General features: G+C 43.4%; 1 protein-coding gene across 2 annotated transcripts in view; it reads right to left on the bottom strand.

Annotated features, from left to right (window-relative positions):
• ash1l (ash1 (absent, small, or homeotic)-like (Drosophila)) overlaps positions 1 to 26,692 on the bottom strand; it is a 31,688-nt gene that overhangs the window by 4,213 nt on the left and 783 nt on the right. For both annotated transcript variants that reach the window (XR_003271044.1, XM_026156877.1), the window contains exons 2-25: positions 25,968 to 26,080; positions 21,936 to 22,751; positions 16,655 to 21,098; positions 13,033 to 13,702; positions 12,700 to 12,873; positions 12,469 to 12,563; positions 11,867 to 11,940; positions 11,740 to 11,785; positions 11,408 to 11,516; positions 10,491 to 10,697; positions 10,245 to 10,391; positions 7,243 to 7,351; positions 6,994 to 7,143; positions 6,377 to 6,444; positions 5,462 to 5,628; positions 5,144 to 5,296; positions 4,906 to 4,960; positions 4,363 to 4,495; positions 2,610 to 2,882; positions 2,109 to 2,195; positions 1,895 to 1,985; positions 1,260 to 1,398; positions 987 to 1,159; positions 627 to 793 (exon numbers count right to left, since the gene is read on the bottom strand). Coding sequence is in view for 1 of the 2 variants with exons in the window: in XM_026156877.1 (XP_026012662.1) it covers positions 627 to 793; positions 987 to 1,159; positions 1,260 to 1,398; positions 1,895 to 1,985; positions 2,109 to 2,195; positions 2,610 to 2,882; positions 4,363 to 4,495; positions 4,906 to 4,960; positions 5,144 to 5,296; positions 5,462 to 5,628; positions 6,377 to 6,444; positions 6,994 to 7,143; positions 7,243 to 7,351; positions 10,245 to 10,391; positions 10,491 to 10,697; positions 11,408 to 11,516; positions 11,740 to 11,785; positions 11,867 to 11,940; positions 12,469 to 12,563; positions 12,700 to 12,873; positions 13,033 to 13,702; positions 16,655 to 21,098; positions 21,936 to 22,541 (8,337 nt within the window). In the remaining variant the exon portion in view is untranslated. The remainder of the gene's footprint in view (positions 1 to 626; positions 794 to 986; positions 1,160 to 1,259; positions 1,399 to 1,894; positions 1,986 to 2,108; positions 2,196 to 2,609; positions 2,883 to 4,362; positions 4,496 to 4,905; positions 4,961 to 5,143; positions 5,297 to 5,461; positions 5,629 to 6,376; positions 6,445 to 6,993; positions 7,144 to 7,242; positions 7,352 to 10,244; positions 10,392 to 10,490; positions 10,698 to 11,407; positions 11,517 to 11,739; positions 11,786 to 11,866; positions 11,941 to 12,468; positions 12,564 to 12,699; positions 12,874 to 13,032; positions 13,703 to 16,654; positions 21,099 to 21,935; positions 22,752 to 25,967; positions 26,081 to 26,692) is intronic.

Here is a 26,692-nt window from a genome sequence, read left to right as displayed (position 1 = left end):
ACGTACGTTTCAAGTAGATAGGGTTTTAAAATGTAGAGATAAAAAAAAAAAAATACAAAAAAAAAAAAAAAAAAAAAAAAACACTCAGGGAAAGTCCACCCTGACTAACATCCAAGTTACCCTCCACGAGTACAAAATAAGAAGTAATTAAAACCTTGAGGCCAAAAGGTAAGTGCTGACAAGGATATCCCTTTTTGTATTGTTTTTTTTTTTTTTAAAGAAAGAAAAAAAAAAGAAAAGAAAAGTTCTGGATTCTGTTAACTTGGTCTCATTTTTCAACACAAGCAGACTTGGCTGGATGAGGCTTTCGGTGCATCTGTTTCATGAGACTGTACTGTATCAAGTTCTAAAATCATACAAATCTGACAGCTGTCATCATAACAAAAGCTAACACTACAACAAATATAAACTATTAGTCTGGTGCATACAACACTACATTAACTCTGTGTGAATGTGTTTTTTTTTAATAATTTCTTGTGTGACCCAATTTTATAAGCTTTGGTTGCTAAAACACAGAGAAAGAAAAAAAAAAGACCCCAGCTAAAACATGACTTCCATTCTCAACACATTTTCTAGTGTTTGTAAATCAGTAACAGATCCCGGCTCAACAGTCCTGTCGCTCTCACCGAGAAGTCTCTTTTGGGCGTGAGCCGCTTGGGGAAGTGATTGAAGGCATATGGCTTGGTGCAGACCGGAAAACGGTTGCGATGGATCTTGTAGAACAGATGGGCCGACTTGTCCAAGCGGTAATCACAGATGTACACATCCTGCTCTTTCACACCCTTTGGCCGTCCTTTAAGAAGAATGCACACTGAATTAGCAGGGACGTGATGTATTTGAGCAGGAAAAAAAACATTCAAGTGAGCACATGCCTATGCATTTTCCTGTAGCGTATGTTTATCAAAACTTAATGGGAATATTAACCAAATTCCAACATGGTTCTAGCAGTTCAGCTAACATATTTGGGTTCATTTGTGCATTTTTACCTTTGCAGTAAGTATAAAGGTCGAGAACACAGCAGGTTCCCACCACTGCCTCCAGGGGGATAATCTCATAGAGCGGCATGCGGAATAACTCGTTCTGGTAGAATCGCCGCGATGGAGAATGGTGTGTCTCGTGAGGACGGAAGTAGTGGTGGCCAAAGGCAAATCGCTCACCCCTTTAGAGTGTGAGTGGACAGTTTCATTAGAACAATAATGAAACACACACACACACACACACACAGTTATTCTCCCTGCCTGTTTAGGTAATAAACTTACTTTTCGTTCTTCCACAGCTTCTCAATTCGGAAGATGTCGAGTTTGTCTCGGTTGATGTGAGACAAGAGACGGTAAGACTGTCTGACAGGCTGACCCTCAGGTGAGCGTCTGCTGTCTCTCATCAGATACACACAGTCACCTGCACACAAACAAACACAGAGATCAGTTACTTATCTACAATAATATGTCTCACAAGAATCTGACCACTTAAGTCACCTAGAATATCAGACTCTCTCCGCTGCAGATCTCTTGTATGTCTAAAGTTTGCAGAGAAGTTAGAGAAACTTTTTTAAGCAATCGTCTATTGATAAGTTGCAATAATACATTATGGCATTTGCAATAAAATAATCGACAAAAACAAACCTTAAAGAACAACTCAGCCTTAAGCTGAAATGAATGTTTCTGATTCAAAGTTTCAAGCTGTTTCACTTCTGACCACTCCTAACCGTTGAGGCAGATGTGGTTGGGTGTGGTCAAAAGTGCACACTTTTGCATGTATAACCACATCAATCACGTCAGGTTGCCCTCGAGTAACACAGCATGCAAATCATTGCATCAAAATGATAAATTTCTCTGTGAGTACAGGGAGTTTTCCAGGCATGCGTGAGCTTACGATTGCTTTATGATTTAGATACCTTGGTGTAGCAGCAGGTCATCTCTAAGGAGACAGATGTAGTAGACAGAGCCAGCCTGGGCGTAGCTGGGCTGGGGTATCATGGGGACTTCCTGTAGTGAGGATAAGACACATCTGAGACACTTCTAGCCAAAAAACAACAACACCAACAAACAAACAAAAAACAGACTTTAAGGAGTTCATCATCCACTGTGGTTTCGAAACAACAGACGCACCCTATCTACAGGCCGGGGATCGCACTGTTCACACAGATAGTGCTCCACCTCAGTCTCCAGTCGCATACAGTCAAAGTGCTGCCACACCTATGATGGGAAAAAATTATTAAATCACATAAATGCATAAGACAAAAAAGAAAAAAGAAGACTTTTCAAACCATTTACTGTAAGTAACATTGAGTTACAGCTCGAATGAAATGCTCAAAAAAAACCAAAAAAAAAAAACCTCTGCGTTAGTGATTCACCACCTTGACTGTTTCTGAACCTCTGAACTTAAGCTCCTTCAGTATTTGTTATCCTCCTCATTTTCTGTATCTAAAAATAACAGACAACACACACAAAAGACTGCCTGCATCCTCTGCATGGAAAATCTCCTTGACAAAGTACTTCTCAGATAGGTGAAGTCTTTAGAGAGACGCTAAAATAGTTCTACACCATCAGCAAGTGAGATAAAAGAAGAGAGGTCGAAGTAAAGACTGTTTCTGATATTTTTTTACTTACCATACACTTTTCACATTGAATCATCAGACCTTCATCCTTGTACATTCCACAGATGCAACGGATGACATCGTCATCCTTGTCGTGAGACCCGGGCCCTCCTGTGTGGTGGTGATGACCGTGGTCACGGTCCAGCGAGTCTGAGCTGTCTGCCTCGCTGGCGGTCTCGCCCACTATCTCATCAATCTGGACTGCAGCTTCATTACGAGCACTGTAGTAGGCTTTCCGCAGCCGACAGACATCTCTGCCTATTGATGACTTCTTCCCATAATATTTCTGGTGGGAAAACGAGACAGTTGCTGAAAATCTTTTAAATCAATCCGTTACTGGCAGAGCAAAAGGACAACAGGACCTCACAGACACCATAAAGTGATCGATATTTAAAGCTGAGGAATGCTCATTTGACCCCAGAATTACACGCTCATCATTCACTCGCACGGTTAAGGCTTTGAGTTGTTCATCCTTGAAAGTCTACGGGCAATTTCCTGCAGGACAAAGGTCACCGACACAGAAAGATTCATTCAAAACTGTCTTTGCAGCTGCCAAAATTTCACCGGCAAGGCTACACCCACATTCAACAGTAATTCACATTCCTCTCACACTTTTTCAGTCCGCCAGAAAGGGCCTTGGGGCGAGAGGGTGATTCTAATTTATACGTCCACTTCAAACTTCTCTGACTGGAAGAGTAAGCTGCCCTGAGAGCTTTTCAAGTGGCACTTGTTTAAACTGCTTAGCTATACAGATGTAAATCAAACAGCCTTGCAACATGTGCACACAGGATCAGCAGTCGCGAAGTTATGTTCCATTTGGGAGGTTTTTGTGTGCGAGACAGGAGAAAGAAAAGCAATGACTGAGTGGGAGGAAGAAAGTGTTGAAGCTGCACAATAACAGCGTTAAGTATCAATTTGACGAGGCCCTTTGATAATTGAGCTCTAAGAGTCTGAGATTACACACAAGAGTCCACGGCATGGACGCGTCACTCAAAGATTAAGACTGGATGCTCCAACAGCTGAATGCCTTCGTGCCACCAGCATGTTTGAGTTTCTAATGACTGCTAACAAACGGTCTAACAGATCTATGACACTGATTAAGCAAGTAGTTTGACACCAAACCAAAAATTTCAGAAAACTATCATTTTCATGGATGAGTGTATCCCTCAGGACATGTTATTAGACTACTAGCAGCATAAACTTGTGAATTTTCACCAGTTGAAATAGGAACACAATTTATTTCCAGCTGCTTCATAGACTCTTACTCTCTACATCTTCAGTGATTTTCAAGCTGATGTGCAGCTGTTCCATTCACACAATGAAGTATATATATCAATAATATTAATAATGGATGAATCAGGAATCTTATTATCTAGCAATATAAAAATTAAAGTTAAAAGATCAATAAAGGAAGTACTCATTGAGAGAGCTAGCAAGTAATTAAGAGAGAGCAGAGATGATAGAACAAACTAATATGCTGGTATTTACATTTCACTGAGTTTCTAAATAAAAATATTCAGGTCATCTAGGCATGGTTACATTGAGTGGCTAGTGAGTGCACCTCAATTTCTACCCGCATTTTTTAAAATTCTCATTGGATTAATCTACCTCTTTTTTTATGGCTCTAAAAATGCAAACTAAGGAATGCATCACAGAGATCTGAGTTCCTCAGTTTAGCTGCTTTACTTGAACAGCTTCTGATCATTACTAATAAATAAAATCCTAATTTCTTCTACTACAAACATGTGAACTGGTCCTTTGCCTACCTCAGCATTGCGAAATACTTTGAGCATGTCTGTGTCAAATGCTTCAACCGTCTTATAATGGCCCGTGAGGATTTGCTTCTCAATGGTGCTCAGGTCCAGCGGGTCAGACACCTTCTCATAGTACTGGCTGTTCCTGATGGTGCACAAAGATAAAAGAATTAGGCTCCAAATTTGGTTTGTCAGTAGCAGAGGTGGGTGGGAGGACAAAAAAAGGAAGGAGAACATTCAGTTCAAAACTTATTAAATCAGATTCAACCAAAACTCAAATTTCTATGAGCATACAGGGCAACAAATCCCAGATTATAACAGCTTTTTTTTTTACCATGTAGCTGAAGAAAAATAATAAGCTGCTATTGTTTTGACACCAGCTGATTACTATCAATACTGGACAAGCATCAACACACAGGCTGTCACGATTGTGTGTGGCGAGAGATAAAACTGTTACACTACGTGGGTGCTGTACACAGATAGACCAGATAACATAAGTAGGCGCTGTTTGGTAAACATGAAACAGCTTGTCGATATGCAGGTTTACACTCTTACCTCTTTCGAGATGGGAGGTTCACCAGCGGGGCAGCAAGTGTCTGACCAGCGGAGTCTGAGATTAAAAGAAAATAATAACATTCCTGTCATCATTTTTCAATCACAGATTCTTATCATTCAGTAAACAGTGGACAGCTACACCGAGGCACTGAAAGATTCCTTCAAGAAGCCTGATCAGACCCCAGATCAGGCTAGAGGTCATACTAATGAGAATATCAGCGTGACCGGGGTCACTTACCCTTGTAGCTGGTTATCATGTCACAAATCTCCTTGAAGATGTGAGCAAGGCGAGCGGTGCGTGTTACTTCTGTGTTTTCCTCGGCTGCAGCGAGCCTTCGTGTGCGTACCGACCGTGACGTCTGCAGGGCTGAGAACTGCGTCAGGAACACGTCTGGACACAAGATATGACCATTCAGCATTAACGTCTAAAACATCTGCATATTTACAGTCTCTGAATTTTGTCTACATTTCAAAAATAAATGTCTGTGTCCCCTTTATCGTACACTATTCTTTACATAGCTTAAATTACTTGCAACTGAATTTCTTAAGCTTGTACCTGACTTGATGTTGCCATCATCACGGATGACTCCTCCCCAGCGCGTATAGATGGACAGGCTGCTGGCATCCCTCTCTCTCTCGCCCTCTCTTTTCAGCAGCTCCTGTTTCTCCCTCATCTTCTCCCAGTTCCTCAAGAGAAAAACTCTATGCTTCAACACAAAGTTTCTGGAAATCAAAGGAGACCGTTTAAATGTGTTACCATCAACTCACACCTCATGAGTTGAGAAGTTTTTACTTTTAAATGACATATATATGTCTTGTGTATTAATAAACCACTCTATTAGAATGGAGAAGCAAGCATTATGTGCAATGGAAAAAGAAATTTAATAAAAATGTGTCACTGGCTTCCCAGGTGCATATGAATGAGGGGTTCAAGCAGATTCCTGTGTACAAGTCTGAAAGGAATTGTGATTATGTCTATCACTGGTGGTGGCTTTAAAAAAAAAAAAAAAGTTTCTGCTATTTTATCCCGGCTTGATTCATGTGACTGAAACAGGAAATCACTTTGGAAACTGTGTGGGTGGTTGACTTGACGCATGCTCAATTATCAGGTAAGGAAATCCCAGAAAGTTAATTCTGCTCATCTGGATGTTGCATTTTCAGTGGGAGAAACATTTTGTCTCCTGACTGATCATCAACAAGCAGTGGAAAAAGTGGGCTCAACTGCTTAAATTCTCATTGTTACCATTTTTTTCAGCAAAAATGCAGAAATTTAAAAGGTCATTGCACTCACAGATAAAGAAACATATTTCATTGATACTAGTATTACCACCTTAAAATATAAAACCTCTCACAAGCCTACAGGTCAGATTTATACTTTTAAGGATGCGTGGGAACCCAAACACAATTTATCAGTTGGCCCACTAGAGTTATGCTTCCTCTTCTTATCTTGTGTGTCCGTTTATGTTTTTACCTCTCTCTGTTGGACATGGGCTTCATCAGATGAGGGTAAAACTTGCTGCTGTCACTTGACTCTTCCTCCTGAAGATAACAAAAGTCCCATTAAACAATCCCTGTCTTCTCATCTTAAACAGTTTCTCATTCACACACATCGGTGACAACACCATTCAAGGTGCTCTTCAGTCTTTAGGAGCCACAGAGGGATTAAATGAGGGTTGGGGATTGAACTGCCATTATGATTAATGAGGAACCCACTATAACTTGCAGGTTACTCCTGATTTCATGCAAGTTCAGAAAACATTTTAGGTCACTAATGCAAAACTATACCCTTTAAGGTACTCCGAGTTACTTTTTTTAGAAATCCCGTGGCCCACTAAGAGCACCTCTGAGACAAAGAAAGATTTGTGCCCTACATAGATACTGCACCTGAAATCTACCAGGATAGTTAGATTTCTATTCAATTAAAATGTTAGTTTTCCCTCATTAAAATTTTTTAACACAAGATATTAAGCTGCAAGGGAATCCATTTCTGTGTAATAGGAGAAAAAAAAAGCCATTATCCAGTCTTAATTACAAGTGACCTGATCCCACCGCAAACTCTCACCACTTCCATCTATATGCATCACTCACTCGTTTCTTGAGCTGGTGTTTGGACTTCCTCTTCTCCTTGAGTCGACCGAGCCGCCGAGTCCCTCCTGATTTCCCAGGCAACCCATTAATACGCTGGCTCTTCCCTCCGATGATGCCCCTGCAGCCCTCTGAGCCACATTTGCAAACTTGCTGCAGAGAAAAGTGCAGTACAGTATGTGAGAAATATGCACAGGTGCAACAGAACGTCTGAAAATAAGCGTTCTTCCAAAACTGTTCCTAGTGCTTCACCTGCTCTTCTGTATTGAAGGAACGGAAGTTGTAGTCGTAGGTGAGCTCAGTCCCGCTGCTGATGTCTCTGAGAGCAAAGAGACCTATTCTGTACACCCCGTTCACTGACCTGCAAGAAATGAGAATATTACAATGAGAGAAGCTTTTATGAGATTTTTAATACTTAAGGAGATATTCTAAGGAGATGAAAGGAAGCAAGAAGCATGGTAAGTTTTAACCTGCCCACAGGCTCTGGAACAGCTTTTATAAAATAGCAGTTCGGTGATTCCATTTCAAAATCTGAGCTTACTGTAGTAACAACTGTCCCAAAAGGGCCTGTACAACAACTAGAAGGATACTACATGAACTTCTATTTGCAGTGTTTTTGTGGTTTCACTGACCAGCAGCCTGCAGCCTCAGGACAGTTCCTCTCGTGGACTCTTGAGGCTGAATCCAAAAGCAAACCAATCTTCATAGACTCCCATGCTATATTGCTAAATTTACAGCATGGTGCAGTTTTTGCTGCTGGCACTTTATTGCAATGTATTCACACTTCAAATTAAGAAATGTCATCAGGGACAGTAGCTCTTTGGCTAAAATCATTTTACAATTTTACAAATCTCATGAGTCAAGCTTGCTAGTTTCAGCTTAAGGTTTAGCACGCCACCATCACCAGTTCTAGTCTGCTCTGGCTCAGAAGAAACAGAATGGAGGTATTCAAAACAGTCCACCTTTTATATACAGTTAATGATATTCATAGGTCACTCCATTCTTTGCAACATAAGTGCTTTAACACATACAACTGAGGGAAAATCACAAAGTCCAAGTGCAAACCACACTTAGATGCTTCCATCAACCAAGAGATCCAAATCCAGAACATTTGTTGCTGTGAGGAAACGGTACTAAGTACTGAATCACACTTTCCAAAAGGTTAGGTAACAGGTATATGATTTCAGTTCATTATATAATTATACCCAAATGTCTATTTTTCAGGTTAATAGTGAACATTTTGACTTGATCACATGAAAAGATTCACTTTTTCAAGGGGTATAGTTCTAGGCTAGGGATAAAAAAAAAAAATCACTAACTACATCCAAAACATATTACCGTATATCCCTTTTACACAAGGATGTACAAACACAAATTTCTCCCTGAAGCAAAGCTTTCATTTTAAAGTTAAAATGTAATATTAGTCAATTACATCAAACCCAGTTTTAAAATTGGGACAAAAAGGGAATAGTCAGTGTGACAAATGTTCAACAAGTAATGCCTTTCTTCCTCTCTCCAAATGAAGCAGCGCTCCAGCTTTTCACTATTCTTGTAAGAATAAAACACACCATTCTGCTTGCCAGCCGCTTGATAATTTATTCCTTATATAGGGGTAAAAAGCTGATTCAGCGCATTGTCTTCAGCCACTACAGCTGTATCTAAGGCCCGGCTGCATGTAATCTCTCTTCTGTGACAAGACGGATGACTCGTCAGGCTTTGTGCTGAAAATCCTCCATCCTTGTAGAGTCTTTTATTTCAGGAGTGCACGCAGGCACCTGCAGACCTGTGTCCTAGATTGTGAACTGGTCTACGTTGGAGGGCAGAGGGTACAACGTGATAGTAAACTCTATGTCGTCATTAGCTTTCAACAATCAAATCCTCTAACGGAGTTGGCACATTCACTAAAAGAACTAAAGATAAACTAAGCAGGTTTCACTTAGAAAAGCGAGGCAAAGGGAGGCCTGCTCAGCCAGGTCTCCATGAGCTGTGGATTTAAACATGCTGCGAGAACAAGCCCTCAGGAAAAAAAGAGAATTGTTTTGGCAGGTGTAAGGGCTTTAAGCCATTAAGGTCTCTGAACACTGGAAGAAAAGGAGTGAGGTGATCTCATCAGATTACCACAACCACATTAATAAGGTTGGGGTTTCAAGGTAGAGCCTTCTCATTTACAGAGCGGTGCACCTGCAACACGTGTGTCTTTTAGAGCTATTATGTACGATACCAAAAGAGAGGCAACAAATACTGCCTAGCATTCACAGTGACTACTTATCAAGGTCTGTTCAACTGGTTTAACTGTACAGCTGCATGAATATAATAGGCTTTTCCCCAATTTCTGCGTTATTTATTACATACTGTTACTATGGTGCCTGCACATATTCCACATGGCACATTTTCAAATAATCAGTTCTGTGTTTGCGGAGGTAATAACAGGCTTCAGACAGCATTAAATGCTTAGTTACTGGTATTTTTGTGAGGATGGATGTCCTGTTCTCCAAACCTGCTGCTCCAACCTTTTTTGTTTGCCAGTAGCAGCAATCAAATGGTCTTAAAGGTAGAGTGGCTTTAATGAGAAAAGAGTTAAATAGCTCATTTCAGACAGAGGGACTGCACCAAGCAAGGCACACAATAAATAAACATTATTTTGAGCTGCAACATCATTATACTGCACTGTTACCTACTATAACCCCTGGTCGTGGCTGGATTTTATGTAGCTGGCCTTGTCTCCAGTTGTCTAAATTCCACGGTACCATCTTTTGGGCCATTCCTAGTGTGTTATAGCTATAGTCGGTTGCAGAGAAGACCATTTTAATAACACACAGACAGCCTATTTAGGTAATAGGCTGGTCTATTTTAACATGCCCCAACTTTCAAGAAAGCCACCGAAATACTGAAGTATCAAGCTAGAAGACTTTGCAATGAGCTCCTGTGACACTGCTGTCACATCGAACAGCATCACTTGTTTAACACTGTGCCCTAATATCCCCTGTGACTAAATCGACCTGACAATATCTGCCTCACATGGTAACCTATACCGATTTGGACTATTATAGACACATAGTGAGTATAAAAGCAGTACTCTATATCTGTAAACCAAATGTGGTTCACACCAGGCCTCTATCCCATCCCTAACAACTTGTGGCAACTGCTCGTGCTCAGAGCCAAAAAGGCTTAGCCAAATCTGTTCTTTGGTAAGCACCTAAAAGCACCACAAGGGCATTAGCAGGGAAACAGTTCAAGGCTGCTGTGACACTCACCACTTCTGCATCTGACAGTTGGGTTCACAGCTGTGGTTTATGAAACGCGCTTCATTGCCCATTCTGTAGCTATCAATCACCATGCCACTATCCAGGTTCAGGCAGTAGTGGCCACTGTGGGAGAAGTACTGTTCCATCATGCGACTCCTAAAACATGGAAGGTAGGAATGTGTTGAAGATAAGAGAAAGAAATATACATCATCTAACACTAGTTTCATTGTATAGCAATGAAGATGTCCATCTCACCTGAACTCCTGTTCGCTAACAACTTCACCCAAATACTCAATGATGAACTGTCCTGAGCGGAGAGACTCCTTGGTGCGGATGCCCCACCCTTTGCCCTCAGTGCGGAAACGCTCCAGACACTGGACCCACTCGTGTCTCTGGATATGCTGGTTGTCACAATGATCTCCACATGGACACGTGCTGGGAGAACACTCAGCAAAGCTCATCCTGTGAAAAATAATTTTTTTAAAAAATTATAAAATAAGGCTGCCATTATTGGAGCTTGGAAAGAAAAGCAACTGGACTTATGCAAGTTTCTTGAAGATGTTATTACCTGTCATCCGAGAAGCTTCTTGATTACCATGACAACCCCCCCATCCCCAAAACTCCAGACCTCTGAATCAGTCCACTCATTCTCAACTGTAAAATGCCCTATCCAATCAGAACCATGGAAGAAACTAACACCTTTGCCAAGCTGTTACAAAACGCTGTCAACTGCTGCAGTGCCACAGGGATATTTTCAACAGCCAGTGCTTGCTTGTTTTCAGCACCCCTGAGGCATGGTTTCTGTACAACATCTGAAGCACATTACTGTTTTTACTTTGCTCTGCTGCATGCTAAAAACTCAATAGGTTTGCAACACTTAAGATGTCAGATTGAAGAGGATATACTGGTTACAAACAATAAAAAAAAAAAAAAATCCCCTTCCTATGGAGATAGGTTTGACTGGAGAGAAAGACAGCCTGAAGATGGAGATGGAGTGCAATGGCTGGCATTCCTGTCTTGACACCATGTTTTGCCCTCTATTCAAAATCACTTAATTCCTAAAACAAAGCGATGTAAAATAACATTTCTAAACAAGCACATGGCTTCATCTGAATACTGAAAAGTAACATGAGACTTGTTGAAAACAACCAATTATGATGGTGTATCTTTACCTATTCAAGCATTCATCCATGCAGCCTTTTTCAGTTGAGTCTTCGGGAAGTCTACAGTTGCATGTAGTTGTTTCATAACCAGATAGAGGCTTCACATCCACATAAACATCTATAAAACATAAAACAGAGTATTACCATATCATTCTTACAGTGTTTGACACACAAAGTTGAACCGTAGACACACATCTTTAATTCCTGTTTTTGTAACTAGTGAAGCAAATATCCTTATCTTATATATTTATAGGGAAACACCTGAGTTTAACAAAGCTACAAATTATATATAAAAAAAAAAAAAAATTTGAAATTAAAAAAAAAAAAATCCTTTCACTCACTTGATCTTATTTTTTTATAAAGGGGGACATCAGGCCTCTTGTGTAGCTGAAAGGAAGAAATAGAGCGGTAAATGCAAAAGTGGTCGAAACAAAAATACATACTAAGAACCTCAGAAAGATTGATCACCTGATCATGTTTCCACAACCATAGGATGTCGTAAGGCAACTGGAAGTCAATGCGTTTCTGTCTCAGGTACTTTCCTGGGTGGGGGGGATTTGGGAAGAGAGAAAAATCAGTCCGTTGTATTTATGCTTCATCTTATCATAGCTGAAAACACAGGCCTGTGATAAACAGAGGAGAGTCCTGTTCCAAGAAACAGGTTTATCTGGATAATTTACTAGAGCCGTTTGAATCTTGGACACGGACTGAAGCAAAATGAGGTTTTCTAGGTTTTACTTTCCCTCCCTTGGCAAGTCATACAGCTAACTGAGAAATTCAAATTTGTGAAACCTGCCAACGACTGAATTCTGCATAAAGAAATTTAAGAAATGTGCTCAAAACTTCAACTAAATAAATAATTAAATCTACTTTCAGCTGTTCCCATATTCCCCAATTTGTCTCTTTTCTATCGTTTACTTGTTAGGTAAATGATTAAATGACTACACTATGAATAAATAACTTGGTTTTTAGTGTTTAAAAACTCCTTGCTTCTTAAATTCTTTTTTTTTTTTGATGATCATAAAATAAATCAATAGCAAAAATCTCAACTAATTAATTTTAAAACTCACCAACATGTATTGGAGCAGGAAACAATCCATACTCATGTTCCCCAGGTATATACTCTAGCTTCTCTTTCTTCAGCTGCAGAAACTGACTACGGGGGCTGTAGAAGAGGAAAAGAAAAATGTGAAGGCATTTCACTGGCTGTGCAGAAAAACTGTATGACACTATGAAGTGTTGCTGTCTGAATTAAGGATTAGTAGGGAGAGGATTTGGATCTCCACGCCCCTAAGACTCACTCTTCAGTTTTGTACACATCAGAATATAACCCCGCTTTCTGGAACTTCTTCTTCGGAGGTCGTGCTGGTCTTTTCTCTCGCTGGGTGGCTATGGGCATAGGTGGAGCTTGTTCCCTGGAGACAGGGCCTGGGCCCTCTGATGAGCAGTGGCCATCTGGCTTGGTTTCCACTGAGCTAAAGATAGAAACATGACTTGGTTTCTAGTGACAACTGGACTTAATAAATGTTATACATACCACCACTGAATCCTAATATTAGTTTTCACTGTCATAGAGAAGAGTCTCTCAAGTCCAGTCTTGTTGAATATGCAATAGTGTATTATAATTTGCTTACCCATGAAGGCTCTGTAGCTCATCTTGGGTAAGCCAGCTCCTTCCTGTCCCAGGTCTGGACCTTGCCACAAGGCTCCCTAGGTTTTCCTCTCTTTCAGGCAAGTGTCCCTCCATGTCTTCAGCCTCCCTGTCCTCTTCCACATCCTCCTCCTCTTCCTCATCCCCTTCTCTCTCCCAGTGCTTTCGCTTCTGACCTTTTCTGCGTTGCCCCTGGACTACCGACTCAATAGCATCAGTCACAGTATCACCCTCCCACCCTCTTCCCTCTGCTAACCGTTCCACCCCTTTCTCCCGGTGCCGGACTTGATTCAACTCTACCACAGGTGGAGGGGACGGTGGTGGGGAGGGTAACGGGTGTTTCCTAGGACGTCCAGGCCCCCTCTTCTTTACCATGTTGTTTCCTGTACGGGCCTGTCTCTGCAGCTTCTTGGCACGCAGGATTTTGTTGACATGGAGCAGACTGTATTTGGAGGGCTGTACGCGATGGGAGTTGTGAGACAGTGAGACATCCAGGCAACACTCCTGAGAGGGAGAGAGGCAGGATGAGGAGGTTGAGCTGTGGGAGTGAAACAGAGAAGACTGATGATGGTGCTGTTGGCGGTGGTGCAGGGATCCTTCAGGTTCTTCCGAGGTTGGGAGTGTAACACCCCTTGTCTGGATACCTGATGACCCTGAGGAGAGAAACAGAAAATGAATGGTCTAAATGAATCTTAAAAATGCTAAGTAGCAACAGGACAGTTAACACGTCAGCACTCAGGAAACAGTGATACTATGCTTATGCATGTCTTCTCTTGTTCATTTAGGTCCTTTTCTATTCTCATACATGCTTCTAATCACACTTCATTCCTTTTTGATTTTTGTTAATCCAAGAGTAGCAGAAAAACTCTGCTAAAATGCAGAAAAACTGCTGAAATCAGTACAACTTGTTCTTTGGTCATATTTCTTCTATAAGAAAACAAAAACAAGTACATAAAAAAAAAACCCGCAGCACCTCTAAAGTGTGTAAATCATCCCCTAGATGTATTCCAACACTTCCAACAATATTCTTTACACAAATGAAGAAAAAAAATGTTTAAAGGACACTGTACACTAACAACAAAACTTCAACCAGCCTTGAAGCATGGGGGAGGAGGTATCATAGTCTGGGACTGCTTTGCAATCCTTTAAAGGACAATGAATTAAAAATGAGTGAATTTTACGAGACAATGTCAGGGAAGCAGTCCATGCCCTGAACCTTAGAAGACACTCTGGGTGATGAAACAAGACAAATGACCCAAATCCCATAATTAAGTAATAGCAGAATGGCTAAAAAATAAGAAAATACGGGTTTTGGAATGGTATGGAAATAGAAAGTGAGAGGCTAAAGAAACTGTGCTGCTATTTTTCCCCTCATTAATATTGATCTCCTGCATCTTCTTAGAATACTTCCTTCCCTGGTCTGACCTTAGGAAACCATATTTCTAAGTTGTTTTTATTTTTTTCATTTCAGACAGACCCTAATGTTTTAAGAATGTCTACACCATCAAACTTTACACAGTTTCATTTAACGCATTTAATATGTCTTTTTACTTGACAAAAAGAAGCATTACTCTTACTCCTAACTCAAAATCCTTTCATTTTTTGGTCACCCATACAAATGGTTTATTTTGGCTGAAATATGACTTTCAAAAGAAATGCCAAAATAATAATATAACAATTCATACACTTAAGTGGATAGAAGTTACTGGCAACTGTACAAGTCTGAATGAATCATTAGACACATTGTGTATGCATTTAGATTAAACCCTCTTTACTTCATGGTAGGGTTTTTTTTAAATAAGGACATTTAGCATAAAATGTGTGCCAAATCAAACATGCAGATCGATCTGCTGTGGTGACCACAATAAGGAAATAAGGAAGCACCTGAAAGTACAACCTCCTCCTCCTTTACTAGACAGTACTGAACTGACACACAGCAGACCGCAAATCACCCTGTAATATAAGGTCAGAGTGCGATGATCAGTTAATTAGCCAATCACTGAACCATATTTTTAACAGTCCAAGGTGCTGTGACACTCTTTGAATCTGCCCATCTCAACGGAAACCTCTTTCACATCTATTCTAACGTCCTTTTCCAAAACATCCCTTGCACTCTTTTTGCTACACGTCACTATCTCTACACCCACTACCCTGTCATTGTATATTTGTCAACTTCTGTCATTCCCCACTTGCGTTGTGTGGCAACCCAGTCCCCACCCTTGGCCTCCCCTACCTTCACAGTTCTGTCTGTGACCGCTGGGTGACCCCATCTCCTAAACTCTAATCCAGGATTACCCTGGCTTGGTTTGAACTGCATCCTGCTGCCTCAACAAGGACCTTTCGGCTTCCCATATTACTCATAGACACACGCATAAACATTAGGTGATACTCACATACAGTCAGCCTACCAGTGCTCATACACACGTTACAGCTCGTTAAGAGCCTCACAGATGAAGCGAGATCTCTACCACGGCACTGTGTCTTACATCAGCAACATTAAACCAACCCAGGTGCTGGGTGTACCGATGGATAGGACTAGGCCCCACATTCTGAGCTTTTGAGGGAAAAGACTACTAAGTATAGCACGTTAACAAAATACTCCACCCTTCTAGCAAGATGAGCCCTGGCAGAAATGCTATATCTATAACTGTGGCTAACCACACACACAAAGGAGCTAGTTTAAGCAATTATGTATGCTTTTTTTGCCATGCTGGTAACCACTACTAAGAGCTACCAAATGTTAGAGCGTATGCAAACAAGATGTCATTGTGTCTTTAAAGTGGGCTTGTTCACTAAAATAAATGACCCATCCAGCTTAGTATTTTTTTTCTTCCTAACACTGGAGAATTGTTAATTTTCCAGTTTTGTTGTGAGGTATGGATTTGAGACCCCAGTTGCTGTGCCATATGGCAACAGCTGCCCACATAAAGGAGTTAGTGCCGGATCTAAATGATTGGACACTGTGCCAGTTTTGCCAGAGCTGTCCAAAACTATAAAGCCCATCAAACAGCAGCCAATCACATTTAGACACAGAATTCACAATACAACTGCATCAGAACTATTTTAGGAAGCATGATTTTGGTGGAAAATTAACTCCTGCAACCTTTAACAATGTCACATTTAATTTGGGTCAAATGATTTTCTGTACAGAAAAGTTATCAAAGACACAAGCTTGAAAAGCTACACAGATCATAAAGGATTTAATGGATGAAATATCCAAGAGGAGGTGAAGGCAAACTGCTCCCTGCTGCTTTAAAATATTACGTTTTTAATAACCTATGCTACAAACATGCCAAGATTATTCAAGCAAGGTATTAAGCAATTATGTTTTCCTGCCACTTTGCATTTACTTTTTTTTTTTGAAGCTCTGCCATAAAATTAATTTTACTATGGGGTACACTAGGAGCACATTTAATTGGAATGCCGTCCAAATACACCATCACTACCTATGATCTACATAAAGAAAAAAAAGAAAAATAAACCACCACCAGAAATTCTCCTTTACTATAAATGTCAACTAAAGCTGAAAATGTTTTTTTGTTTCGTTTTTTTTTTTTTTTTAATTATTCCTAACCCAAACAACAGAGATTCCAAAAGTGCCTTACCCATCTCTCTCCTCTCTGCTGATGTTGAGTGTTCCTTCCTCATTGGCCGGTCCATGTGAGAGAAGCTGGAGCTCTCTGTAACTACATCAGTCTTTCTGCTCCTGCCTCCTTTCAGTGAAGTGCGGGTGATTGCTGAAGCAAACAGATTTGTACGCTTTGGAGAATCGTGGGTTTCTACATCCTCTGTGGGAGTGAGAGGCTCCTCATCCTCACTGTCCGAGCAGCCCGCTGGGTCTTCTGCCCGTCCGTCTGAGAAGGAACCCTGGCCAGGAGCCAATTGACTCCGTGACAGCTTTGAGTAGTCTGCTTCAGAGTTGCCTATTCTGAACCAGGACTCAGCTGAGTGGCCCTTTGAGCTGTTGCCCAATGCAAGCCTTGAAGGTCCGAGACAGGACATGGAGCTCTCTTTGCGCTTGTACCTTTCAGCAGATGAGGATGAGGAAGAAGAGGGGGAGTTAGCAGAGGTAGTGGCAGCTTGCTTGCTGGCACTGGTGCTGGAAGTGTCTCGTCCAAAGCGGCATCGCTGTAAAGCCTCTGCCATTCCCAAACCACTAACTCGCTCTCCTTTCCCAGATGTTCCACTGTCAGAAATCCCTGCACTAGCTCGGCTCCCTGATCCACCTCTTGCTGCTTCCTCCCTGTCATCCTCAGCACAGCGTTCTCTGTGTTTGTGCCTGTGTTTATGTTTGTGGTGCCAGTTGAAGGAGAGCTCAGAGGACATGGGTGGGTATAGGACAGGAGGCCGTCCTGCTCCCAGGTACTCCTGCCTTAGCAGCTTGTGTTTTTTCTTGTGAAACTTTGAGTGGTTCAGCAGGAGATGTGATGGGTGGTGATGATGTAAGAAAGATGTGGGGGGAGGTGGGAAAGACGGTGAGTGGTGAGTGTGATGTGATGGGGCCGTATGGGGTGACTGGTGGTGTGGGTGGGGATACAGCGCACTTGCTGGAGGATAACCTCTGTAATAGCCCAACCCCAGAGGTCCTGATGAGTAAGGAACATAGGAGGGGTGGTAGAAGCCTCCACTTGAAAGGGGGAATCCAAGTCCAGGTACAAATGGAACCTCAGACATAGACTCCCTCAGTTTGGGAGGCCGTCCACGTTTCTTCTTCATATCCGGTTTACGAACATAGTGCAACGGGTCACAGGAGTATGGTGGATGAGAGTAGAAGCTGCCAAAGTTAACCCTGAAGATTGTAGGCAGGAGGTCTCTGTGAACATAATGATGCGGTGGAGGGCCACCTGTGCCTCCTATGGCGCCAGCAGCCCTGCCACCCACCCCTGGCACTCTACTTGATCCCGCTGCTATGCCTATTCCGCTTCCGAGCCGGTGCCCTGTGGTGCGGTGAGTTATGCGTATTTCACTTAGTCGCACAACAATCTCGTCCAGCTCAGCGAGGAAGTCTGGGTCGAGCCGTCGGGAGCGTAGCTGTAAGTACTTCTTCTTGCGTTTCCTCTTCTGCCTCTTTAGCTTGTCATAGCCGGGGCAGCCATGGCTTCGGCGTTTGCATTTGTGCTTATGTTTCTCCTTGTGTCCCACTAAGGTTGTGGCGGGAGCTGCTGGGTGAGATCTTCGGGGATCAGGCGATGACCTTGTCCCATGGGGTGATGGAGACGGTGAAGGATGTTCCATAAGTACATTGCTGTGTCGACGCCTGCCCCTTGAGTTAATGCCCATCCCTGGACCCATAGCTGAACCCATGACCCCTGGCATTAATAATCCACCACCCATCCCAGGTGGGATGCCAATTGCACCCAAGCCACCTGCTCCTCCAGCTTTCTCACCACGGTCAGAGGTGCTGTTATTGTCTGTCCCTATACCACTGTCACTGGGCACAGTCTCCTCGCTGTGTGACTCACTCACTGGTGATGGCGTGGCTTCTTTTAGCTCACTCAGAGGGGCAGGGGAGGTGGGATGGAGTGGCCTGGGAGGGGAAAGCTTATGATAATGGTAGTGCTGCCTATAATGGTGATGGTGGTGATGATATCCACGGCAAGATGACTTTTTCTGGGAGGCTACTGGGACACCAGACGATGACATCGAGCCCATGACTGGGTTACGAGGATTAGGAGCTGAAAAGGTTGGAGGAGGAAGCGAAAACGTGTTATGACTATGATGGGAGTTGGAATAGTGAGAGTGACCTGCGAAGTGCACTGAGCCTGGCTCCACAAAGCTACCATCGCTGATGGGACTGTGGCCTCCACTCAACTGTGAGAGGGAGGGTGAGGAAAAAACCTCTGAGGAGAGCTGGTGCTGCTGATGGGACTGTGACTGATGGGGATGAAGAGGGGAAGTGGTGTTTGGAGATATAAAGGTTTCTGAAGGTGACATTGTAGCTGAGACATTAGTTGCCACTTTTGGTTTACGGCCTCTCCTTTTACCCATGTATATTGTGCCCTTTTTACTGACATTAATTTGAGGCCCTAGTTTTCCTCCAAAAGAAGCAGCTAGGGATGACAACGACTGCGTTGCAGCTTCTGCTGTTGCAGCCATGCTACTAGTGGTGCCTTTAGGGGTGTCTTCTGACCTTGGGCCTAAAAGGATTTGACTGAGAATACGCTTCCGCTTAACGCTTTTCATCTTATTGATTTTGCCAATAATAGTTTTCATGATAAGCTGCCCGTTTCCTTTGTTGCGGAATCTTTCCCCTGCTTCTGGAGCCAACGTGGGAGGCTGACCCTCCTGGGGTAAAGTAGGAGGAAGGCGCTTGGGGCGCCCACGTTTCCTAGGCATAGGTTTAGGAGGGTTTAAGTCTACCTCGGGGTGAAGAACAGGTGGGTCCTGTTCTTCTTTGGACTTCAACAAAGATGAAAAGACCTTAGAGGGTTGTAGCTTGTTAGGGGGATTCCCACGGGCCGGTGCATCAAGCCTTGGCATTTTAGACTTTGGCCTTCCTCTTTTTTTAGGCTGGGGTGGGAAGAGCTGTGACACTGAATTTTGTGACACAGGATTTGGTTTGACCTTATTTGGATTTGGGGGCCTGCCTACAGGTCTTTTAACTGGTGGCGTTGGAATTTCCAGGCTTGAAGATAAAGGCATGGTGGTTTTGTTCTCAGTGAAGAGACTGTCCGGGCTTCTCTGACTTTGGGCCTTTAGCATAACACGTGTCCAGCGGGGTTTTCTTCCCCTGCGCTTTTTAAGGGGTTTGCTGTCCTGCTCTGCTGGAGAGTCTAGGGATGAATCAGGAGAGTCATCTCTGAGAGGCGTCTGTGGGCTTTCTTCTTCATCATCTTCATCTTCATCATCATCATCATCATCATCATCATCATCTGGCTCCAGTGGGGAAGGTGTCCTTTGTCTAATAGACTCAGTGGGACTGCTAGTCCAACCGCTTCGGTTACTATCCTGGTTGGGACTACGTTTACTTGGACTAGAACTTTTTCCCCTCTCAACTCGTACTGACTGGTTGCTTCCCCCTTTCTCTTTCCCTTCTGGCCTTCCAGTTGCTGCTGAAGGGGGGCACTTGGATAAGTCTCTGGGGATGTCCCTGTCTTGCTCTCGCTCACCTGCACTGCTTTCTTCTGCGAGGGCAGGAGACTCTCGTGCATGGTGTCCTTGTGAGGGAACAGGGGAGCCCAGGTGACTCACTGCACTCACCGTCCTCTGCTCCACCGATGATGATGAAGATGATGAAATTGGACACAATGAAGGTGACGTGGTATGGGGTAAGGAGTGAGCAGGGTGTAACGGTTGCTTAGAAATGCTACTGTTGCTGCTGTCACTGTTGCTTTCATTTGACAGGACTGTCAGGCGGTTATTGCCATAGGTGAATGCTGGGCTGTTGCTGCGACTACTGCTGTTGGTGCTGCTCATGCTGATACTGTTGTTTCCGTTGCTGCTAGCAGCTTTCCCAGTCCCATCCAAGTCCTCGTTCCTCAGCGGCGTCAGGGTGGTTGAATTTTCTAAAATACTGTCTTTGCTTCTAGACCCATATGGCCGACCAGGTGGTCTTGACACAGGAGGTGGAGGAGAAAGGTGAACCATTCTTGAATATGTGTTCCTATTGGCCAAAGCTCTGTCTCGTTGCTTGGCTGTAGGGGCCATAAAGCCTGAGCTCGGAAGAGGAGGGCTGGGATCAATCTTTGCAGGTTTGGCTGGCTTAGGGGTCTTGGATGGTGGACAAGTTGCTATTAGTTGAGCTAATTTTTCAGTGACGGTTGGCGCTCCCCAACTCTGAAGACCTTTGTCCTTATCTCTTTGACTGTCTGTGCTGTAGGTGCATTGAGGAGGCTTAACACCTTCAAGGCTGGGTTCTTTCGTTAAAGATAATGGCGGAGATGGTGAAGATGTCCGGGGGTTGGGTTGCGGAGCTGGCGCTTTCTTCCCAGAGGAATGCGTTTTGCTGTCTGGTGGAGGGCGGTGAAGGTTAAGTGGTCTCTCAGATGCGGTGGTAGCTGCTTTTGTGTCTGACTTTGAATCAGACTTGCAATCCATCTTTGGTGGACCCTGGAAGGGTGTTAGGGAGAAAAGGCAAGGGATTAATGAGAATAATAGAGATGAATAATTATTATGGTAAAGAAATAACAAACACACCACCCAAATTTCTAAATTATATATATATATAATTTTGAATGTGGTAAACAAGCAGCAGAGGCGCAAACTAGGACTGCTTGATTTGCAATTTGAAGAAGGTAATGTACAATATTAAAGTTAAATATTATCTTTTAGATATATACAGCACCAGGTACATCATAATTAAGACGTAAGCAATCTTGCACAACATTAAGCAATATTTTAAAATAAAGCGTAAAACAGAAACTGACACACATCATGACAACACACATGGGAAGTATCAGCAGCAAGTGAATGTTACACATTCATTGGTAAGATCTTTACTCCAACGGTGCTTCACAGGCATGGCCAGAGGGGGAAGTTACCCTCAGCTCAATAACACTTATTAGGGTCAGACTGAGGACAGAGAGGGAGAGTGAGAGAAAGGGGTCATGCGGGGATGGGGGTGGAGAGTACACAGCCAGGCAGAGGACAGACGACACAGACGGAGGGTGATTGAAGGGGCCAGTGAGCGATGAATAGAGGCAAGCCAACTGAGAACACAATGAAAACTAAAGTAAAATTTATGCTCTGCTCTTTACTAGCGTAATAACACTGTGATTACTAGAGTAGCTTTGCTGTAGACCCGTGGCTGACCAATAACATTTTAAGGAAGTAAGGTGAATGAAAATAATTATACTAGTTGTCATCACTGAATGTTTAATTTTGTTCAAAGTGGAAAATCACTGCTGAACCAAAATAAATAAAATCCACAGCATCTAGCCTCCATACCTTTTTTGCCGGAGCGTTCCCATTCATTTGGGAGGGTGTCAGGGTGGTAGTGCTGGCAGGAGGAGGAGCTAGAGGAGGTGGTGTGGGAGCTTTAGCAGTTGGGGCTGTTGAAGATGATGAGATGGGTGGTCTGTTTACACTGGGACTCTTTTCCCTCTCTTTTTCTCTGCCCTGTGAAGGACTCTGGCTCTGACTGCCCGCCCCGTCACCTGTGGCGCCTGCACGGTTTCCACGGGCATTACCTCCTCCACGACCCGTATGCCTCACAGTGGCTCTGAAAGCCGGTCGGCAAACATAGTTCTCCAGGATCTTAGGAGGCTTCTTCATGCGTTTCGCCTGGAGGCCAATCTTCAGTTTGACATTGCCCTCAGACAGGCTGCTCTCTTTGATGGAGAAATGGGACTGGTCACCACCGGCACCTCCTGGCCCGCCTGTGCCTCCTGCACCAGCAGATGCGGTGGGGGTTCCCTCCTTCTCTCTGTCCCTCTTCTTTTCCTCCTCTTCTTCTTTCTTCCCACCCGCTCCCTCCTTCTCTCGCTCCCCTGTGGGAGCACCGGACAGGAGAGGGGGTGGAGTTGCAGTCCTCCCTTGAATCTTCTGATCCATTAGATTGTTTGGGGTGGGGGGTGGGGGGGTACAAGTTTATGGAGTTTAAGGAGTGGTTAATGTGGATACCAGGTAGAGTTTTTGTCTGGGGATGGGATAAGGGTGAAGGGGGGAAAGGGGGAGGGGGATAACGGTGAGGGTGAAGCTCTCCTTGCTTTGAGGGCTTCTCTCCCTTCCTCGGCTGTCCAGCCCTATTTCTCCGTCCTTCAACTGCAGGACCAGGGACAGGTAGAGGGGAGAGAAAGAAGAAAAGGGAGGGTAGAGAAGATAAAAATAAATCCCACATTAGTCACTGAAATAGAAAAACAGAAACACTGACAGTTTTAAACAGTCTTAAAATGAACGCTGGTGAAAGGCAGACAGAGAGCAACAATTTTATTATCTGTTTGGTTAGAGTGTCCTTCATCTCATCTCTGACACTTTTTATGGTGCGCTCATCCTCATAGATTATAACAATCTGTGACCTATTTACACAGCAAAGTCCCTTCTACCTCACCTCAGAAATGTAACCTTAGGAACAAGGACTTTGAATTGTCCACCTGCGATTTCCAAAGCAGATTTACTTTAGAGCAGTGGCTTCCAAACTAAGTGCCTAGAGACAGGTCCAGGTGTGGTTAGGGATTTTTTTTTTTTTTGAAAAGAAAAAAAATTATTATTGCAGGATCATAGAAAGTGGTGAATGACAATTTTCAGTTTACTATGCCAGCGCACATCAAAAGGCCTTGACTGATGCTAAAGACAACAGCATTTGTCAGAAACGCCTGTGAAAGCCACCAGTCATATGGCTTTAACTAGACCAGGGATAGCAACAAGTCAACATAATGCCAAGCAAGCTCTAACCCAGAAATGGCAAGAACGCATCTATGACTGCATGCAAGTGTCTGTCACGGGCATGGATATAAATTAGAAGCCAGTGGAGTTTAGTCCAAAAGTAATAACATTGTAAAAATCAGGCCCAATAGTTCATTTGTCTGACAATACAATGAAAATAGCCACTCGTGCCATTCCAGATGGCATTAGAGGCTATTTTCCCCCTTGAAATTTTGTTTGGCTTGCTCTTTGGTGTTCCTTGGAGTCAGTAGTTGATCCCACAGCACTGCCACATCCTTCCAAGTGTTACGGAGTAAGATGCAGAATGAGCAATCCCTTAAGTGTTCTCATTAGCTGCAGTGAAAACGGTTGCCTGTGATAGTGGCAGCTCACAGCTCACACGCTAGCAGCAGAGAGCAGCATGCTTCTTAATTGTCCTCTTTGGGAGGACAGCCCAATTCAATGAAGTTGTCTACAGCTCCCCGCGGCCTCTGAGTGATTTAATGCGGATTTGCCCCCAAGCAGGTGCTTTCTCTGGGTGAAGTCATTTGGAGGCAATTCAGAACTGTGACCTCAGCACACTAGGTCTCTGGGACTAGACGAGAGGATCCAGCCGCCTTTTCCAGCCTGAGTGATCAAGCGTCAACATGCCGGCGGTTTTTCTGCATCCTACATTAGTGGAGAGCACTAAAGGAGGTACTTAATGGAGCCTCAGGAAAGTCATACAAGTCATCACATCAGTAAAGCATCACGGTAAGATGAGGGGGGACAAGGAAAAGGAAATCTTCCTTGCTATAGTCTTACACCATGTTTGTTTTGGATTATGACAGTGGAAAACAGTAGTAGAGATTTTTTTAAACCACACAGTAAACACTGCAGAATTTTTGGATTCTTGCCTGCGGTTCCCCACATGGTCCTTTCAGTGTTTATTTCAATTACTCACTCCATTTTGCCTCAAAACTGCACACTCCCCCTCGCTACACATACCACACTGAAAATCACACCTCCCACTTTTCTTTAACACTCCATCAATCTCGGTGTTCTTTCCCCCGGTTTTCTTTAAGCTTTTCCATCCTCTTCCTCCTCGATTTCGCAAACTTGGAAAGCACTGAGAACAGCACACAAACTAAAGTCACTGTGTTCCCACTTTAATCAAAAACACATTTCACCCATCACCCACCCCACCAACTCCCTTTCCCTGTGTCCTTTTTACACACAGTGACAAATGTTCTCCTCTTTCTTTTATGCTCACGGTGATGGGAGCTGCTTCCGTCGCACAACAGCAGCAATGCCAAAAATAAGCCACTTTAGTACCCAACTCTGTGGACAGCTAGTGACACAAGTCGGCAGAAAAGCCTCCCAGAGAGTCAAAACATTCCCCTCACCTCTAACAAGCTAAGTCAGGTCATTTACTGGCATTCGCTCCCCTGCTGATAATCTGACACCAGGCCACATCGCTTTCTAATTTCTCATTGATCAGCCTTAACACTCAAGTGTATCATTTTCATGTCTAGCGCTGAGGTACTTTTTGTATATGTGAAGCAGTTAAACTGCACTACAGTCATTTCATTGCCATAGTCATACTGCAAAACAACTGAATAGCAACACTTGTGGTTTTGAAGGCTGATATTAGTCACGCCTGTCTGTCCTTTGCTTTTGTTTTCTGAGAAGACCAGTATGCAATGCTATGAACGCAAACAAATGCCAAAAGAAAAACGACAAGATTCAACAATCAATTTCACTCCAACAACCTAAGAAATAGCAGAGCAGGGAGGAACGTAGTAAACAACTCCTGCTCCCCCTCTCTCATTTCTTCCCCCCTTTACTCCCTCCCTCCTTTCACTCCCTCCTCACTTTTGCACACGTTGTTCATAACTGCTTATTTCCCTTTGGCCATAGCAATAGTATCCCACCCACCCACCAACCAACCCACCCCCTGCATCATTCACATGAGGGCTGGCGTCTGCCCTGAGAGCTCCCTGTCATTTCCAGAGCTCCACTGGTATTACTACAGGGCCGTGCTCAGAGGAGGGGGTGGAAGCAGGCAAATTCCTCTACTACTACAACCACCAGCACCACCACTGCCGCCGCTGCTTTGTATCACCCAGCAGCGGAAGTGCTATAGAATTGTAACAGACCGTTGCTTTAAAAAAGAAAGAAGCGGGGACAATGATTAAACTCCGTTAACTCGCTGCGACAAAGCGGAACAGAGAGGCAGGTGTCATTCACACCTGCACCGTGCAAACATCTCCCCCAGCAGCTCAGGGAAGTTCAACCAGAGGACTTCCAGTACAGCGCAAAAACATGCGTGCACTTTAATTTAGAACAAGAAGAAACATGGCTAACCAGAGCATGAGTGAGCAAACCAAATAATGTTATCTGCTTTCGGTTTCCTGTGCAGTCAACACAGCCCCTCAAGGGACCAACTCATGAGTCTGCGAACCGATCAGCCCTAATTTCCCCCGCAACTGCCCTTATCTAGTCATACTCGTAATTACTGTCTTGATACAAAAGAAACCGAGTATCTACATGCGGTTCTGCAAGCATGCTTTTGGGGTGGGAAGACGTCTACTCCTGCGTAAACAACACCTATCAATGTGCATCATTTCCACTCACCTCTGAAATAGTCCAGAAACGGTGTTCACATTATTTGGCTGTGTCCTGTCTTCTTGTGTATCAACGTGGTGGCCACATTTCCCCCCCCTTTTATTAAAATTATCTTCCAACAGCTGAAAAGCCAAAATGAAAATAAAAAAAAAACATGATCAGAACAATTTAAAAAGGGCTACAGTTTAAATATATCTCAACGCTGTTGTAGGAGTATTACAAACAACCTCAAACGGAAACCACTGCACACAGCTCCTGACCACTCACTAAAATTGATCGTTAACCTTGCCAAGCTCCAAGACACAAAGTTGCTGAGTGCCAACATGCAAAGCACCCCCACTCGCTCCCCCTTAACAATTTTATTTCCACAACACTTAGCACTAACAGCCGGAGCGGTAAAGTAATAGATCGCCACTTGGAGCTTAATATAACCCCATGCATCACGAAAGTGTTGTTTATTTTGTAAAGAGTCAGCCCGTACAATCAGTCCAATAATAGACACGGGGCTACAGTCTGTATCAATGGCATTGGCAGCAGCTAACTAGCCATCTACAGCAGCCTGTTTGAGAGCTATTTAAGCAAATTTCACTTAACTTAGACGCCGTGTAGGCAGCAAATGAATAACAAACGCCTACAGCTTTCATACAATTTGTGTAAACCGAGTGAAAGTGACACAACCCGGGACAAGTGATGTACATAATCTTGCATCTCCGTCACATTCTCGCAGGCACTCG

The sequence above is a fragment of the Astatotilapia calliptera genome, chromosome 22 (assembly GCF_900246225.1).
Source record: "Astatotilapia calliptera chromosome 22, fAstCal1.2, whole genome shotgun sequence".
NCBI classification, from domain to species: domain Eukaryota; kingdom Metazoa; phylum Chordata; class Actinopteri; order Cichliformes; family Cichlidae; genus Astatotilapia; species Astatotilapia calliptera.
Note: the sequence above shows the minus strand (reverse complement) of the source record. Positions and strands in the feature narration are given on the sequence as shown.